We start from the raw sequence: 18,097 nt of genomic DNA on the forward strand, positions 1-18,097 counted from the left end.
TCTTGTCTGGGCTGAGCTGTTATTCTGCCTAATCCTATCGGCCCAAGAAGTTGATGGGAGTGAGTATTCAAAACCAAATATTTGCCATTTAGAATGAGGCCATTGAATGCAAATACAAATTCTTTCTTTAGCAGTGGGTGTGTACACCTTTTTATTAATTGAACTGTGGCAGAAATTCTTTAACTTGGTGTAGATTGGCCTTGAACTTTGGAGTCTCCTGTACTGTGTGACTCACCAGGACACCATGTAATGAGTGTACTTTGTATTTGGAGTGCATACTTGTTCACACTAATCTTCAAGAAAGCTGAATGTATTTAAATTCAATGGGTATCTTTGTCACAATTCTTCAACTGTAGAGGTAGTGTCAATGATAAATTGTTTCACAGATGCTACTTTGTACAGTCATCTAACATATGTTTTAAAGCTGTTATGCTCTTAGTTTATTTAAATGACACTGCAGAAAAAGAGAATTTTAGTTCATTAACAAAAGTTTATCAAAAAAACCTTTTGAGTTTGATATTATTAGATGTATCATTGCAGTTATGGTCTACATAAACAGTTTGTTGAAATCTGTTGTCTCCACTTTGCAAACTGTTGTTTATTCCCCAATTAATGTGAGATAACCTGAGAGCAGACTTTAAATAGTTGAAAATAAGGGTCTTTTTCAAAAGTTCAGTAATTGAATTTAATTATGTGGCTGCTCCTGAAGGAAGCCCCTGTGTTCAAATGGTCTCGTTCTCTCCCCCCACCCCTCCCAATGCTGTTGGAGGATGGTGCTTGGGTCTTGGGCAAGGTATAATCGACGCAGTTTATGGATTGGACTCTGAAGTTCACATTATGATGTGTTTCTGGCTTCAGGTCGCTCCTTTTGTTTCTGTTGCTATTTTGAATTGGGGTGGTCTGCAGGCAATGAGCACTGAGCTAAACTGAGTATGCCTGAACTCCTTGATTCTGTGTTTTTTCACTATTTTTTTGTTGCCATTTGGGCAATTCAATATGTTTCTCCCCCTTTTTTTTCCACGGTTGGGAGGGTGGTTGATGGTCTTTGAATGGATTGCCTTGTGTTCCTTTGTTTCATGGCTGTCTGTGGGGGAGACAAATCTCAGGGTTGTATACTGCATACACACTTTGATAATAAATGTACTTTGAATCTTTGAAACACCCTTCTAAATGGTTATGTGGTCCCCTAGTGTTATACCTGTTGAGTGTTGTTTTAGATATTTTGCTTTTTGCAGGGTGTGCAGCATTCTTCACGATCCCACCATTGAACTGTTTTAGGATTGACTTAGTGCTGGGTGCAACTTATGATGTCAATGTCAATGTAGCCTTCATAAACTTCAGGGTCTGTAGCTTTTTCCAGTGGAAGAACTTACAAATTGCATTAAGGATTTACAAATTAGTCACATTGTGTAGCGTGTCCTGTGACTGTTATCAGGGTCTGTGGCTTTTTCCAGTGGAAGAACTTACAAATTGCATTAAGGATTTACAAATTAGTCACGTTGTGTAGCATGTCCTGTGACTTATGCTTTGTTGCATTAGGTCTAAATGAGATGTCAGTGGTGTACTAAACATATAGTTCCTCTTCAACAAATTGTCCGTGTTCATTAAAGCTAATTTCAAGTATGGTAATTTTTCAAATTTGTGAATAATATATCAATTATTATATTTATGAAATGTTTATTTGTTGGACCTTTCATGTTGTGTGCCAAATTTTCCTTTTGGGTGTTCTTTATTTTAGCAGTTCAGTCACTGTCATGACACCAGAGATTCTATGGAAATGTTGCCTGACACAAGCTGAATTTGTAAAAGGCTATGTTGTGCCAAAGATTCTTGGGTGTATGAATTGAGGGGTAATGCACTAATGCAGGAAAGTGGAGCAGAGGTGGAAGATCAGCCATGATTAGAATCAGACTTGTTACTAACATGAGATGAAATTTGTTGTTTTGAAGCAGTAGTACATGATCTTGGAACACAAAACAGTATAGCACAAGAACAGGTCATTTTATTCATGTCTGTGCCTGTCATGATGCTAAATCTGTCTGGACTTTGAAGTGCAGCACAGTGGGAGAAGCATCTGGGCCTTGTACCTTTCGTGCAAATCCAAGAGAAGAATTCTTTTGTGCACCAGACAATCCTTTAATCTTTAGTAACATAGATGGAAGTTTAGCTCTTTTTTTTTGTGTCAATTGGTTAATTATAATAGGAAATAAATCTAATTGAACTGCACCTTTTAACGTGAGAAACAACATCTGTTTACTGTCTCATCTGAAGTGAAATACTCCTTAATACAACATTCCGGTGCCAGGCTATATTATGCATTGTTATTTTAAATTATAATGAACCATGTTGACATCATTGCGAAATTTTTGTCCCTAGTTCAGATAAAGTAGGAATTTTGGAATGTTGTTTCGGAATAGAATTATTATAATTTAGTCCCTCTGTAACTCAAGTTCTTAGCAAATTCTTACCAAGGAGCATTGTTCATCTTTGCTGACCAGTTTGTTTAACTTGCTGTTGCAGAGGAGACATCAGATGAAAGTCATTTCAAAGATAACTAGAAACTTTGCAAAATACAAACATGAGAAAATCTGCAGATACTGAAAATCCAAAACAACACGCACAAGACTCTGGAGGAGCTCAGCACTGAAGGCTGCATCTATGGAAAAGAATAAACGGTCGACGTTTTAGGCTGAGATCCTTCATCGGGAGCCTATAAGTCCTGAAACGTCAACCGTTTACTCTTTTCCATACATGCTGCCTGGTCTGTTGAGTTCCTTCAGGACCTTGTGTGTGCAACTTTGCAAAATGGATGTTTATACCTTTTATTTAATAGCTAACTAATTTTAACACTCAGTTAAATGTGTAGAGTTAAATTTGTGTGCTATTTCATTTTGTAATTTTAGGAATTTACTGAGTTTAGTCAGTCTTTTGAATCTTTGCTCTGTCTTGGGTGCTGTAACTCTTGTGTATCTGAAACTTGCATGATATGTTTATAATCGGATTAGCTGCCATAATAAGAGAGCCAAATAAAATAACAAAATTATGTTTGATAGAAGTTCAGATACAAATGAACCTGCTTGCACATTCATGCATAGAACGTAGAAAACCTACAGCACAGTACAGGCACTTTGGCCCACAAAGCTGTGCCGAACATGTCCTTACCTTAGAACTACCTAGGCTTACCCATAGCCCTCTGTTTTTCTAAGCTCCATGTATCCATCCAGGAGTCTCTTAAAAGACCCTATCATTTCCGCCTCCACCACCATCACCGGCAGCCCATTCCACGCACTCACCACTCTCTGCATTTTTTTTAAAAAGAACAACAACTTACCCTGACGTTCCCTCTGTACCTACTTTCAAGCACCTTAAAGCTATGCCCTCTCGTGCTAGCCATTTCAGCCCTGGGGAAGAAGCCTCTGACTATCCACACGATCAATGCCTCTCATTGTCTTGTACACCTCTATCAGGTCATCTCTCATCCTCCGTCGCTCCAAGGAGAAAAGGTCGAGTTCACTCAACCTATTCTCAGAAGGTATGCCCCCCAATCCAGGAAACATCCTTGTAAGTCTCCTCTGCACCCTTTCTATAGTTTCCACATCCTTCCTGTAGTGTGGTGACCAGAACTGAGCACAGTACTCCAAGTGGGGTCTGACAAAGTGTGAAATATTCTGCTGATGTTTATATGCGTACGAGTCTTGTAAAGTGGTCAAACCATTTCATTCTCATTGCAGACCATGTGTGAGATTGATGTTTACAAACAAGTTTGTGTTAAAATTGGCATACCTATCTGTAATTATCTGGAGCTACTTCCCAACTGGTTACTTAGACTGCAGCTGGACAAGTGAAATATCACTGCTGTGTTTGTGGCTAAATGTTGCTGTTCTAATTGGAACAATCTGGCCTGCAGTAAACTCAACAGTTTACCGTGCGCAAATGTTTGAAATGTGCTATCAGTGCACTCAAGTACATGAACTAATTTTGAAGGTCCATTGTTTGGAGGTATCTTAAATCAATTTTTTGGCAAAATTATTTATTAAACCAAGATTAAAGATCCTGGAAACTCAGAACAAAATTCCTAAGTCTCATGTTTTGTCCCACATCTCAAAGACATAATAATTATTATTTGTATAATTATTATTTGTATAGCACCTTTCATACATTAAGTTGCAGGCTCAAAGTACTTTACGTAGATTGTAAAGATCAGTTAATATGGTTGTAAAAATACAAAACAAAATTAAAAATTGCAAGTAAAGACAAACATTTTATGGAATGAAATGTAATTGAATATACCAAATTATATAAATGTAATCAACAACAGCAGGTAGTAAGTAATCCTATAAATAGGCCAAATTCTTAAAAGTAGGCATTTAGAAATGTTTTGCATTGTTCCACAGTACTAGCCTGGCTTACCTCGGTAGAGTATTCCAGGTTTGAGTAAACAAAAGCAAAAGGCTGCAGCACTGTTTCTTGTATGCTTGGCTCTAGGAGCACTAAACAAACCATTGTTCGCAGATGTAAGATTACAAGTAGGAACAATCCAAAACATATGAAAGAGCTGGGTTATTCGGAGCCTTCTATGCAATGAAGAGTATTTAGAAGTTGATCCTATAGTACACAGGCAGCCTGGGTAATGATGTCAAAGCCAGTGAAATGCAGCTGCTGCATTTTGAACAAGCTGTAGCTGATTTATATCTTTCTTGCACAGTCCTGAAAAGAGTGCATTACACTGATTAGAGAATCTGGAGGAGGGGGTTATAGAGTAGTACAGCACAGAAACAGGCCTTTCAGCCCATCTAGTCCATGCCAAAACCATTTAAGTTACCTACTCCCATTGACCTGCACTAGGACTATAGCCCTCCTTGTCCCTACTGTCTATGTACCTATCCAGACTTCCCCTAAATGTTGAAATTGAGCTTGCATGCACCACTTGTGCTGGAAGCTCATTTCACACTCTCATGACCCTCTGAGTGAAGAAATTTCTCCTCATGTTCCTCTTAACCTTTCACCTTTCACCTTTAACCTATGACCTCTAGTTCTAGTCCCACCAAACCTCAGTGGAAAAAGCCAGCTTGAGTTTACGCTATCTCTACCCCTCATAATTTTGTATACCTCTATTAAATCTCTTCTCAGTCTTTTCTTATAACTCAGGTCCTCCTCATAAATTTTCTCTGCACTTTCAGCCTTGTTTGTATTTTTCCTGTAGGTGACCAAAACTGCACACAATACTCCAAATTCTTGTACAACTTCAACATAACATTCCATCTTCTGTACCTAATACATTGATTTATGAAGGCCAATGTGCCAAAAGCTGTTTTTGTGACCCTATCTACCTGTGATGCCACTTTCAACAAATTAATGACCTGTATTTCCAGATCCTTTTGTTCCACCACACTCCTCCATGCCCTAACATTCACCGTGTAAGACCTACCCTGGTTGGTCCTATGGAAGTGCAAAACCTCACACTTGTCAGCATTAAATTCCATCTGCCATTTTTCAGCCCATTTTTGGAGCTGATGTAGATCCCCTTGCAAGTCGACATAGTCTTCCTCACTTCTACTAAACCCTCAATCTTGGTGTCATCCGCAGATTTGCTGACAAAGGACCCAGCACCGATCCCTGCAGCTCACCATTAACCACAGGCCCCCAGTCAGAGATGCAACCGTCTACTCCCACTCTCTGATTTCTCCCACAAAGCCAATGTCCAAACTAATTTATTACTTCATCCTGTATACCTGAGATGATGGGGGAATAAACTGAATTAGTATAGGTTTAGTGTAAATGGGCTGTTAATGGTTTATCTGGACTTGATGGGCTGAAAAGCCTGTTTCTGCAGCTCAGGGGCAATAGAAAACTTACATTTAAATCCACAAAAACGGAGTTTAAACAACAGAAAATGCTGGAGGAACTCAGCAGGCCGGGCAGCATCTATGGAGAAGAGTACAGCTGACATTTTGGGCTGTCCTGCCAAAGGGTCTCATCCTGAAATGTTGACTGTACTCTTTTCCATAGATGCTGCCTGGCCTGCAGAGTTCCTCTAGCAGTCTGTCATTCAACTGTACACATGTATATCGCCAAACGGAGCAATGTTCTTTTGGATCAAGGTGCACGACGCAGTGCATATAACACACAAAGTAATATTCATCATAATCATTATGTGCTGTGTCATATGACGTGGGTGATTGTGGTCAAGACCATGATAGCTCTTGGCAAATTCTTCTACAGATAAGGTTTGCCATTGTTGCCTTCTGGGCAGTGTTTTTACAAAACAGGTGACCCCAGCTATTATCAATACTCTCCAGAGATTGTCTACCTGGCATCAGTGATCACATAACCAGTATTTGTGATGTGCACCAGCTGCTCGTATGACCATCTACCACCTACTACCATGGCTTCACGTGACCCTGATCAGTTGGGGGGGGGGTGGTGGGGTACTTGGTTAAGCAGGTGCTACACCTTGCCCGGGGTGACCTACAGGCTAGCAGAGGCGAGGAGCGAAATTGGTAGAGAAATTGTCTCCACCATGTCACCAGAAAAATAATATTACCACAAATAAGTTAACAAATAATAAAGTATGTATACAATACAAGTTTAAAAAGTAAACTGTTACTAGCACTTCATAAGTGATGATAAATGGATGGTGGCAGGGAGTTCAGTAGTCTTGTGGCCTGGGGGAAGAAGCTGTTTCCCATCCTAACAGTTCTTGTCCTAATGCTACAGTATCTCTTGTCTGATGGTAGGGGGTGAAATAGATTGTTGGACAGATGGGAGGGATTATCAACAATGCTGAGGACCCTGCATATGTCATGTTGTTAATCATAATCAGATTATGTTCTGCTTGTGTATGAACTGATATTAATAGCAAAAGTTGCTAATCAAGATTAATTCACAAAGCTAGGTGTTTCCTTTTAAGATGTTTTTGCACTGCTTTGAGGTGAGAGAAATAAGCTTAAAACTATGTAGTTCAGTTGTTATATTTTGCTAGTTTAGCCAAGATCTCTGTGTCAGGGAAACAGCCACACAAACAATTGATGCATTAAATTTAATTTCTGGTTTGTACAAGTAAGATCTGGCAAATCTAGGAACTCTGATCTAAGTAGTAGTAACGATAATATTTGTACCTATCAATTTGAGGGTTAAATGTAGGTTCCAAGTCGCTAAGCTCTAGTTTTGCAAAGTTTCCTTCGCTTACTCTTGGTAATCCAAATCTTCTGGTTTTTTAAAATTTCGTATTTGGCATAGTTGACAACTTTTAGATCATGCAGAAATTAACTGGATGTTGCAGCAATTTTATTTTGAAATGTTCATATTTCCTTTTTTTAAAAAATACTCACAGCTTTGGGTATAATGAACCTACTGCTATGGCAAGCAACACTCTTGAAGGCTTCCATGAAGTGAACTTGGCTTCGCCTTCCTCTCCTGATTACACTGAACTGGCTCAATCAAAGACTACAGAAGCAGCTAACTCAGGAATTCTGTATCATCCTCATTTATTGGTGAGCTCTACCCCTGTCGAGCCCTGTGCACTAATTGGTGCAGACCTTCCTACACAGCCGATTTATCCTTCTTCTGAGAACCTCAGCAGTGGAGAATCAAGAAATGTCAGGTACATTTAACTTCTGTGTGTAATTGCTGGTTTTAGCTACACTCGGAATTATTTTTAACCAGTATAATAATTATATACACTCTCTTATGTTTAAAAGGATTAAATGCAGCTGCTTTGAAATTTTAAATGCAACTTTGGAGAATTGCCTTTATTTTCAGTTTCCTTCTAGACAGTTGTTTAACTTTAATGAAGCTGTTATTAACCTTCAAATTATGAAGTCCTCTTATTCTGTCTCTAAAGTAACAGCATAATAAATAAAGCTATAGTAAGCTATGTAGCACCATTACCCCCACCTGCAATGGATGTAACCAAACACATATCAATCTAGTGAGCCTTTGCAATCCCTCTTTCTCACGTAATTCTTCCTTGATAACAACTAAACATTTTTTTGGAGTTGGGCATTTTTAATGCATATACTCAATCCTCAAAGTGAAAACATATCCATACTGCCTGCCGCCTTAATTGTTAGCTGCACCTGCATACTAATGTTTATTGATTTGGTGTAGGTGGGCATTTGCACTTTTTTGTCTTTCACTAAGAAAGACTGCTCCCCCCCCCCACACTCATTTTTCAGGGCACATCTGGATATATCAAAGTTCAAAGTAAATTTGTTATCAAAACACATATGTCGCAATATGCAACCATGGGATTCATTTTCTTGTGGGCATACTCAATAAATCCAGTAACCATAATAGAATCAATGGAAGACTGCATCAACAGGCAGACAACCAGTGTGCAAAAAACAACAAACTGCAAAAACAAAAAGGAAGAAAAAGAATCATAAATCAATAAACAATAAATATCAAGAACACAAGGTCAATAGCCCTTGAAAGTGAGTCCATAGATTGTGGAAACAGTTCAGTGATGGGGCAAGTGAAGTTATTTCCTCTGGTTCAGGAGCCATATGGTTGAGGACAGTAACTTCCTGAACCTGGTTGTGTGAGTCCTGAGGCTCTTGTACCTTCAACCTGATGGCAGTAGCGAGAAGAGATCATGACCTGGGTGATGGGGGTTCCTGATGATGAACGCTGTGTAGATGTACTCAGTGGTGGGGAGGACTTTACCCGTGATGGACTGGACCGTATCCACTACTTTTTGTAAGATTTTCAGTTCTGTTTCCTTGAAGAATGAGGAAATTTGGGGAAAAGTGACATCTGCTAACTAAATAATAGACATGAAGAATGTGTTAATTATTACAATTGTTTTTCTTGTTCAAAATATAATGTGCACATATTCTGTGATAGATTTCCATTCAGGAAATATCCTTTTGATCTCCTTGGTCGTCTTAACTTTAGATGTGAAATTTGTTTTATGTGGCATTCAAATAATAAAGATATTCTCAATTCAAGGGGTTCTGTCCTTTCCACCATTTTGGAGGCTATTGAAGTTGTCCAAAATTACCTCTGGTCTTGAATTTATTCCGTCAAGTTATTGGTGCTGTTGTGTTTTTACATGTTATTTAACAAAATATGAACTGTAAACAGTTGTCATCTTTCACAATGTTGTTAATGATTCCAGCAATAAATTTCCAATGCTGTGCGCTACCTCGGAAATGGTCCATAATTCACCGAAACCACTGACAAGTGATACTGGCAACCATCGTGCAGAAGTGGAATTTTTGCAAGGTGTACTGGCAAATGAAGTTCAAGAAGGTGCAGAAGATGTTTTGGACCAAAGTACAGACAGTTTATCTCATTTGAGAAGCCCAATTGTACTTGAAGTGAGGGAGAAAGGCTATGAAAGACTGAAGGAAGAGCTTGCTAAGGCTCAGAGGGTAAGTCTGCTTTCATTGTCACAATTGTGAATTAAAGCAATGGTTAATTAAAATATACAGTTTTAAGGATTACAAGATTTAAATTTGATGGGACTAACTCTAATTGAAGTGTTCCTGCCAACAGCACAATGTGCATGCTGTAGCTGTACAAGTCTCATTCATTTGTACTTTTATTTTATGGCAGACCTGATGTAAAGCAATAGCGTAGATGTCATAAGTATGAAATAAAACCATGTTATGCAGATCTGCAACAAGAAAAACAGTTAAAGTCCTAATAAAATTGATAAATGATGATTTAAAAACAGAGCTGAAGAGTTGGTTTGGGATGGATGAAAGGTAAGAGATTAAGTGACAAAAGATATTAAGTCAAATTGGATATTAATAATTGGGTGTTAATGTATAGAAAAGAGTATTAGAAACTAAGAAATATTAATAGGAGTAGCAATTCAACAATACAATTTTACGGTACCAAATCATCAAAACAGCTGTTATTTTTTTTCAACCCCTAACATGCAATTTCAAAATAGATTAATACTTTCTCAGCCTTGTGGCAGAGTGAAGAGATGTGGAGGGCCTAGTCTGAAATATTTTTCTGAGGCTTTTAACAAAATAGTTAATAATTTTTTTTTCTCGTTTGTCCTATACAGCCAAAGCATGTTTTACATTGGTCTGTCACTCATGTAGACACTGCATAGAGATAATTAAGTGGAAAAACTTAAAAGTTGGCTGAAGTTTTTTTAAAATGTTGAATCTTTGATTTGGACAATCTATTTAACTTATTAAATGTTAATAACTAATTGATGTTAAACAGGAGCTGAAACTAAAAGATGAAGAATGTGAACGTTTATCCAAAGTGAGAGATCAGCTGGGCCAGGAACTTGAAGAGCTTACAGCTAGTTTATTTGAGGTTTGTATGAGCTGTGAATGTCATTAGGTTAGTAATGATTTAAATTTTTTTCAAACATCCCAACAATATTGTGATCTCGCTTGTCAGGTTAAACTTCGTTTACCATTTGCATTATTTAATAACACCTTAATTCTCTTGATCAGGTATTCCTTTATCTAGGATTATGTTTTTCTCATTATAAATGCACTTTCCATTGTGCGCTTCATATATTGAAAGTGTTAAAATGTTTAAATCTCTTCCTATTTGTGTCCTGTAATGTTATCTTGCTCCATATCTTCTCTTAATTTAGTAGGCAACAGCAAGTATGTGTGTGTGTCTTTCATGTACACTTGTCTAGATTAATCTATTTTTGTGTTTTTTTTTCTTTGCCTACCTTTTTCTCCCCAATATGTCCCTTTTGACTTTTGAACTAGGTCTTAATGCCAATAATATTATTCGACTTCCTTCCCAGGAAAGACATCAGAGTTTTCTGTTATCCCTGACTCCTTGCATTCACGTGTGAAATTTTGATTGCCGACAGGCTGGCCTTTTTTTTCTGGAAAAAAGGCTCCTGATTACTTATGTAACCTGGCATGGGGGAGACACTGTGCCTCTTGAGACTCCTGGGCACAGCTGCGAAACAGATTGTCTATCCCCTTAGTAATTGTACCACAGTTAATCTGTTAAGTGTTTTTTTTTCCATCATGCATATGTTGCTACTAAAAAATGAAAAGGTGCATATTGTTACAGTTTGGACTGTTTTCAAATTAGGTTTGCAAATTTTTTTTCATTCAGAAACAGGATTGTGCTTTGGACCAATTCCTGTTCCATTTAGAAACATAGAAAACCTACAGCACAATACAGGCCCTTCGGCCTACAAAGCTGTGCTGAACCTGTCCTTACCTTAGAACTACCTAAGCTTACCCATAACCCTCTATTTTTCTAAGCTCCATGTACCTATCAAATTATGAGAAAGTCAAATTTCTGAGAAATTTCAATAGGATTTAATTGAAGAATAATGTTCTACATGTAAACATTGTTTGTTGCCAAACATAGTTTTCTGAAATGGAAAGTATTCCTTTCCCTTTCACTAACATTCTTCATCTCAAGTTTAAAAATTGTAAAATACATTTACGTGACTGTCATATTAGCAGCACCTTAACGCCTACCCTACTGAAGGCTTCCAACAAATTTGTATCAAGATTTGAAAAGGTTTTGCTACTGATGAGTGTCAAAAGGTGTGATCTTTGATCTTTTAATTTTGCTTTTATGGAATTTGTCCTCTGAGGAACTGAACTTTAAATCATCACTTTCCCCTTGCTTTCAAGGAAGCTCATAAAATGGTACGTGAAGCAAATGTCAAACAAGCTGCGGCAGAGAAACAGTTAAAAGAAGCTCATGGCAAGGTAACGATGGGACGCTGGCACATCCTTCTGTCCCTTAATGAAAGTTTTTGCGTAGAATCGTTTTCATAATTAGGATGCACTTTAAAACATTTAGTTTGAAAGTCTCAGCAGCTCTCTAACCCTACATTTCACCTAATTTTACAAATTGGTTTATCTCTGCACTTTTTAACCATGTTTATGAACCTTGGACTAAACTAATTTGTGATTTTTAATTTTTTTTCTGTCTTAAAAGATTGAAGTACTCCAAGCTGAAGTGGCTGCATTGAAAACACTTGTCCAATCTTCTTCACCAACATCACCCATGAAGGAGCTTCAACTGAATGCAAAGCCTCATTTTAAAAAGGGACATGCTCGAAACAAAAGTATGAGTGCTATGGCCAGCTGCAGCCAAGAAATGAATGTGATACAACCTATTGTAAGAGATTGTAAAGAAGTAAGTTCTCCCACAAAATAGAGGAATTTCAAGAATGAATTTTAGCTAATGTGATTCACTGAGTTCTCTATAGATAAACTCATCTGTGCTCAAATCAAAGTCAGAATGGCATCAACTATTAGGCATTATTCCTGTGAGTTGGTTGACTATGTCATCATTCTGCATCATCCATCTGTTGCTGTATGGAACTTCCTTCACTTGGTTCCTCATTTGCTTTTGGGTGAATTTTCTGGTAACACACACAAAATGCTGGAGGAACTCAGCAGGTCAAGTTCCTTTTCAGTCCTGAAGAAAGTTCTTGTCCGTAACGTTGACTGTTTATTCATTTCCATAGATGTTGCCTGACCTGCTGAGTTCCTCCAGCACTTTGTGTTGCTTGGATTTCCAACATCTGTAGGCTTTCTTGTGTTTATGAAGTTTCTGGTGTTTTACAATTAGAAGGGGAAATACTGAAAACGTATGTTTTCTTTCCCACTACGTTGAGACGAGTGCTTTCTCTTTCTTGACACAATGGCTCTGAGGAGAGGAGATGTTCTAATTTAATATAATTTTTTTTGCTATCCATGCCTAAACACTTCCTCACTTTTGCAAGTGTGTAGCACTCCCTTGGGGTTTGGATGTTGGCGTAGGTGTTAAATTCAAGTTGCCAGCATGGTCCTTGAATACACATCTGACTTGATCTGTGAGTACACCCTGGAGCCAAGGCTGACATTCCTGTCAAAGTTTAAAATCTCTCGGATGAACATAGAACAGTACAGCACACTACAGGCCCTTAACTCATGACGTTGTGTTGACCAAGATAAATCTAACTCTACCCTCCCACGTAGCCTCCATTTTTCTTTCATCCATATGTCTATCCAAGTGTCTTTTAAATATTCCGAATGTTTCTCCCTCTACCATCACCTCAGCAGTGCATTTTGTGCACTTATCAATTTGTGTTTTTTTTTAAACTACCTCTGTGCCCCTTATACTTCTAACAACATTAAAATTATGCCCCCTCATATTAGTCATTTCAGCCCTGGGGAAAAGTCCCCAGCTATTCTCTCCATTTATGCCTCTTACTATCTCAAATACCTCTCCTCCTTCACTTCAGAGAGTAAAGCCCTAGCTCGCTCAACCTATCCTCATAAAACATGCTCTTTAATCCAGGCAGCATCCTGGTACGTCTCCTTTGCAACCTCTTGAAACTACATAACTGTAACCAGAGTTTTATAGAGCTGCAACATTACCTCACAGCTCTTGAACTTAATCCCCCGATTTAATTTAATCTAATCAAATGAAGGCAAATACACCACGTGCCTTTTTAACCACTCTATCAAGTTGTGGATTGCCATATCAGCAGCAAGTATTATGAAAGCTGTTTTCCTAATTTCACATGGGGTGGAAAAGTTTTTGTGTATCTTTTGTACTTGGGTATTCTGACTAAATTCCAAGTTTGCATCCAATGCTATCTTTAAAGCATTCCTAAGTGGTTTGAGGTGAATTTAAGAGTTTGCATTGAAGTGAAATTGTCACATAATTAGAAAAAAAATCTGGGTGATTTCAATAATTATGTTTTGAAGCTTCCAAAGTTAGAAGTTGTTTCTTTGGCTTTACTTACAACTTATTTTGTAACTTTGCAAAAGGTTGATTTGCTTCTGTTTGGTGAATTTAAAGCATGGAAGGAAGAACCAACAATCGATAAAACCTGCTGTTTTTTAGACAGAATATACAAAGAAGATATATATCCTTGTTTGACATTTTCAAAAAATGAGGTAAGAAATTCAAGGCAACATAATTCAGAGAGACTCAGTGAAATTTGTAATTCACTGAATGAGACCAATGTTCCTTATTGAATAAGTTGTTATGGAATTCATGATTTTTGATGGTCATAGAACACTGCAGCCCAGAAAAGGCCCTTTGACCCATTAGATCATGCTGAACTATTAATCTGCCTTGTCCTTTCGACCCGCACCAGGACCAATAGCTCTCCGTACCCTTCCTTTCCATGCACCTATCCAAGTTTCTCATAAGTGTTGAAATCGAATGGGCATTCACCACTTCTGCTGGCAGCTCATTCCACGCACTCACCACCCTCTGAGTGAAGATGTTCTCCCTGAACATTTAATCTTTCACCTTTAACCCATGATCTCTAGTTCTAGTCACACACGACCTCAGTGGAAAAAGCCTGTTTTCATTTACCTTATCAGTACCCCTCCTAATTTTGTACACCTCTATCAAGTCTCTCCTCATTCTTCTACACACCAGGGAATAAAATGCTAGCCTATTCAGTCTTTCTCCTATAGTACAGATCCTCAAGTTGTGGCAACATTGTAAACTTTCTCTGCACCTTTTCAATTTTATTGACATCTTTCTTGTAGGTAGGTGCCCAAAACTGCTTACAGTCCTCCAAATTAGTCCACACCAATGTCTTGTATAACCTCGGCATAACATCACAACTCCTGTCCTCAGCACTTTGATTTATGAAGGCCAATGTACCAAAAGCTTTCTTTATGACCTCATTCATCTGTGACGCCACATTCAAGGAATTGTGGATCAATATTTCCACATCCCTCCATTCCACCACACTCCTCTGTGCCGTACCCTGGTTGGTCCTCCCAATGTGCATCACTTCACACTTGACTGCATTAAATTCTATCTGCCATTTTTCAGCCTATTTTTCCAGCTGATCCAGATCATACTGCAAGCTTTGATAACCTTCTTTGCTATCTACTACATCTTCAATCTTGGTGTCATCTGCAGACTTGCTGACATTATTGTAGATGGCAAACAACAATGGACCTTGCACCAATCCCTGTGGCACACCACTAGTCACAGGCCTCCAGTCAGAGAGGCAACCATCTACTACCACTCTTTGGTGTCTCCTGTGAAGCCAATGTCCAATCCAATTTACTACCTCAGCTTGAATGCCAAGTGACTGAGCCTTCATGTAGACACCATCCAGTGCTTTGCCTTCAATTCTCCTGGTAGCTTCTTTGAAAAACTCTTTAAGATTGTTTAGATGTGATCTGTAATGCACAAAGCCACGTTGACTATTCCTAACCATTCCCTGTCTATCCCAATACTTGTATGTCCACTTCCCCTTAGAATATCTTCCCATTACTAATGTCAAACTCACTAACCTGTAATTTCCTAGTTTATTGCTACTTTTTTTAAAACGAGCTTTTCTTAAATGATGGAACAACATTAGCTATCTTCCAATTCTCTGGCACCTCAGCTGTGGCTAAGGACATTTTTAATATTTCTTCTAGAGCCCCTGCAATTACTACACTACTGTCATGGAGTCCAAGGGGACATCTTGTCAGGTCTGGGGATTTATTCACTCTAATTTGCCTCAATACAGTGAACATCTCCTCCTTTGTAATCTGTATACAGTCCATAACCTCACTGCTACTTTGCCTCACTTCTATGGAACAAATACAAATTTTTAAAAAAACATTTAACATCTCCCCCATCTCTTCTGGTTCCATGCGTAGGTGACCACTCTGATCTTCCAGAAGACCAATTTTGTTCCTGACTATCCTTTTGCTTTTAATGTATATGTAGAGGCCTTTGGGATTGTCTTTCACCTTATCTGCTAGAATGTCATGCTGCCTTTTAGCCCTTCTGATTTCCTTGCGTATTCTCTTGCATTTCTTATACTCAAATACCTCATTTGCTCCTTCCTGACTATACCTGCTATGCACCTCCTTTTTCTTAACCAGGGGCCTCAAACCAAGGTTCCCTAGACTGTTATCCTTTTATTCTGACAGGAACATACATACTCTGTACTCTCAATTTTAACTTTTGAAGTCCTCCCACTTACCAAGTACATCTTTGCCAGAAAACAAGTTGTCATTGGGTTGTTTTGCCAGATCACAAAAATCTCTGGTAAACTTTTTGGTTGAACCTTGATGTTCATCTTTTCCCTGGTAAGTAAATCCGTGAATATCTGTGATCCATTGTTACTCTAGGAAAAACTCAGAACAATCAGTCCACTTTATCACCGGTGGAGCCCAGCCATGCTGGGACCCTTTCACCAGTACATATCTAGTTAGTTACTTTTCATTTGGAATTTGGATCCTTGATCAGGAAATTGGGATTTAATTTGATGTTCTTTGTTTAAATATTTTTGAAGTTGCTGAATAGCTAAATGTCTGACCTTTGGCAATATTGATGAGCTCCACACACACATTTACCTCCACGGAAGACTGTCAGTGCATTTTTGGAGCAGTGTTTCCAGTAAGATGTCGCAGGGCTCAACATGTAAAGCTTCAATTCAATCCAAAAATTGATTTTTTTTTTGTGTAGATGTGGTCGTGCTTTTAGTAATATACACGACTTAAGTTCAAACTTTGTTTTGTTAAGCTAAATGTGTTCTTGAATCTGTGTACATACATCTATTTATGCTTCTGGACACATCTTCAGTGATGTTCCTGGAATCATCAGGTGTTTCGGGTCTTTCAACATCATACAACCTCCTCCAGGTGACCCAGCCGGGGCTGATCAGACCCCAGCTTGTGTCCAGATGGCTAGCTACTTATAACTCCATGGCTCCCCTCTCTTGAGCCACAGCCATCTTGTGGCCCTCTCTTCCACATTGGTGGTACTGCGGATGGCTCTCCTCTTCCTCTTTCCCTCGATGCATGGCTTGCAGCTTCCTATCAACCCCTCCCTTCGCCGTTGCCTCCAGAATTTGGTTAACATCTTCATCAAACTGCTTCCACAGTGAAGTCATGTTAGCTGCAGGCCATTTGATCAGCCTACTGTTAGACTTCATGTTAGAGGGATTATTTGCAACACTTGGAGGTTCCGGGCACTATGGGGTGACTCCGGGCCTGGCCCCTCCTTCGTCTCACCAGGTTGGACACCTGCGTGTTGTGCTGCTCCTGCTCTCGCCAAACACTTTATCCTTGCTTGGTCTAATTAGTACTTGAAGTCTTAATTTTAAAATAGTTCACTAATGCCTCACAAGGGTGAGCCTGCAGCATTCCTGGACAACATTTGAGTCCTCCTTAGGGACTTCGAGCTCCTTCCTAGCAAGGAGAACAAATTGCCTCAAGCCATGAATTAAAAAATCCTTTAGTACAGAGGCACGTGCTATGCATTCACAGGTTATGGGCCTGCTGCAGTGTCTGTGGCTCTGAATGTTCCATGTGTATTTTCCTTGCTGCAAGATGTAATTGTGGAATGTGCAAGACTTGAGTATAGGTCCGAGAGTATACTTTGGGTCGTACTTAGACACTTGCATTGGTACCAAGGGATTTACACAAACTTCTTGGCTGGAGGTTAGACCAAAATTCAGGAGGGGTTGATGGGGAGGTGTGATGCTAGATTTTGATTGGAATATTGGAGCATGAATGAACCATGGTTGTCCCAAGGGTCCCCAATAAAGGCATAACACAGAACAATATGTGGGATTGGCATGGAAAATCTCAGAATAATCAGTGTGATTGGAAGCACCCTGTGGAATATCCAGCAGTTCCCTCTTGGAGTCTTCAACTGTATTCTGCTCCCAAAATAATCAATGGTAATGAATGCAATGCTCTAGGTTACTGTTCTTTTTCAAGAATAGGAGCAAACTATTGAGTGTTTTGAGCACATTCCACACTCAGACCCCCACCACCGAGGACATGCTCTCTTTTCGCTGCTGCCATCAAGAAGAAGGTAGAAGAACTGCAGGACCCACCACCTCCAGGTTCAGGAACAGTTACTACCCCTCAACCAGCAGGCTCTTGAACCAAATGGGATAACTTGTCCATCATTGAAATGTCCCCACAACCAATGGACTCACTTTCAAGGACTCTATGTCTCGTGTTTTAGATATCCATTGCTTATCTATTTATTTGCCCATTTGGTTGTTTATGTACTTATTACTACTTTTTGTATTTGCACAGTTTGTTGTCTTCTGCACTCTGACTGAACACCCTAGTTGGGTGATTTTTTTTCATTGATTCTACTATGGTTATTATTCGATAGATTTATTGAGTATGCCTGCAAGGAAATGAATCTCGGG

General features: G+C 38.9%; 1 protein-coding gene across 2 annotated transcripts in view; it reads left to right on the plus strand.

The window, feature by feature from the left end:
- rab3ip (RAB3A interacting protein (rabin3)) overlaps window positions 1-18,097 on the plus strand; it is a 63,070-nt gene that overhangs the window by 18,853 nt on the left and 26,120 nt on the right. For both annotated transcript variants that reach the window (XM_063059599.1, XM_063059600.1), the window contains exons 2-7: window positions 7,334-7,603; window positions 9,122-9,377; window positions 10,189-10,284; window positions 11,592-11,669; window positions 11,902-12,102; window positions 13,728-13,856. In XM_063059599.1, the coding sequence (XP_062915669.1) occupies window positions 7,359-7,603; window positions 9,122-9,377; window positions 10,189-10,284; window positions 11,592-11,669; window positions 11,902-12,102; window positions 13,728-13,856 (1,005 nt within the window). In that variant the 5' untranslated portion in view covers window positions 7,334-7,358. The remainder of the gene's footprint in view (window positions 1-7,333; window positions 7,604-9,121; window positions 9,378-10,188; window positions 10,285-11,591; window positions 11,670-11,901; window positions 12,103-13,727; window positions 13,857-18,097) is intronic.

Source organism: Mobula hypostoma, chromosome 9 (assembly GCF_963921235.1).
Source record: "Mobula hypostoma chromosome 9, sMobHyp1.1, whole genome shotgun sequence".
Lineage (NCBI taxonomy): Eukaryota > Metazoa > Chordata > Chondrichthyes > Myliobatiformes > Myliobatidae > Mobula > Mobula hypostoma.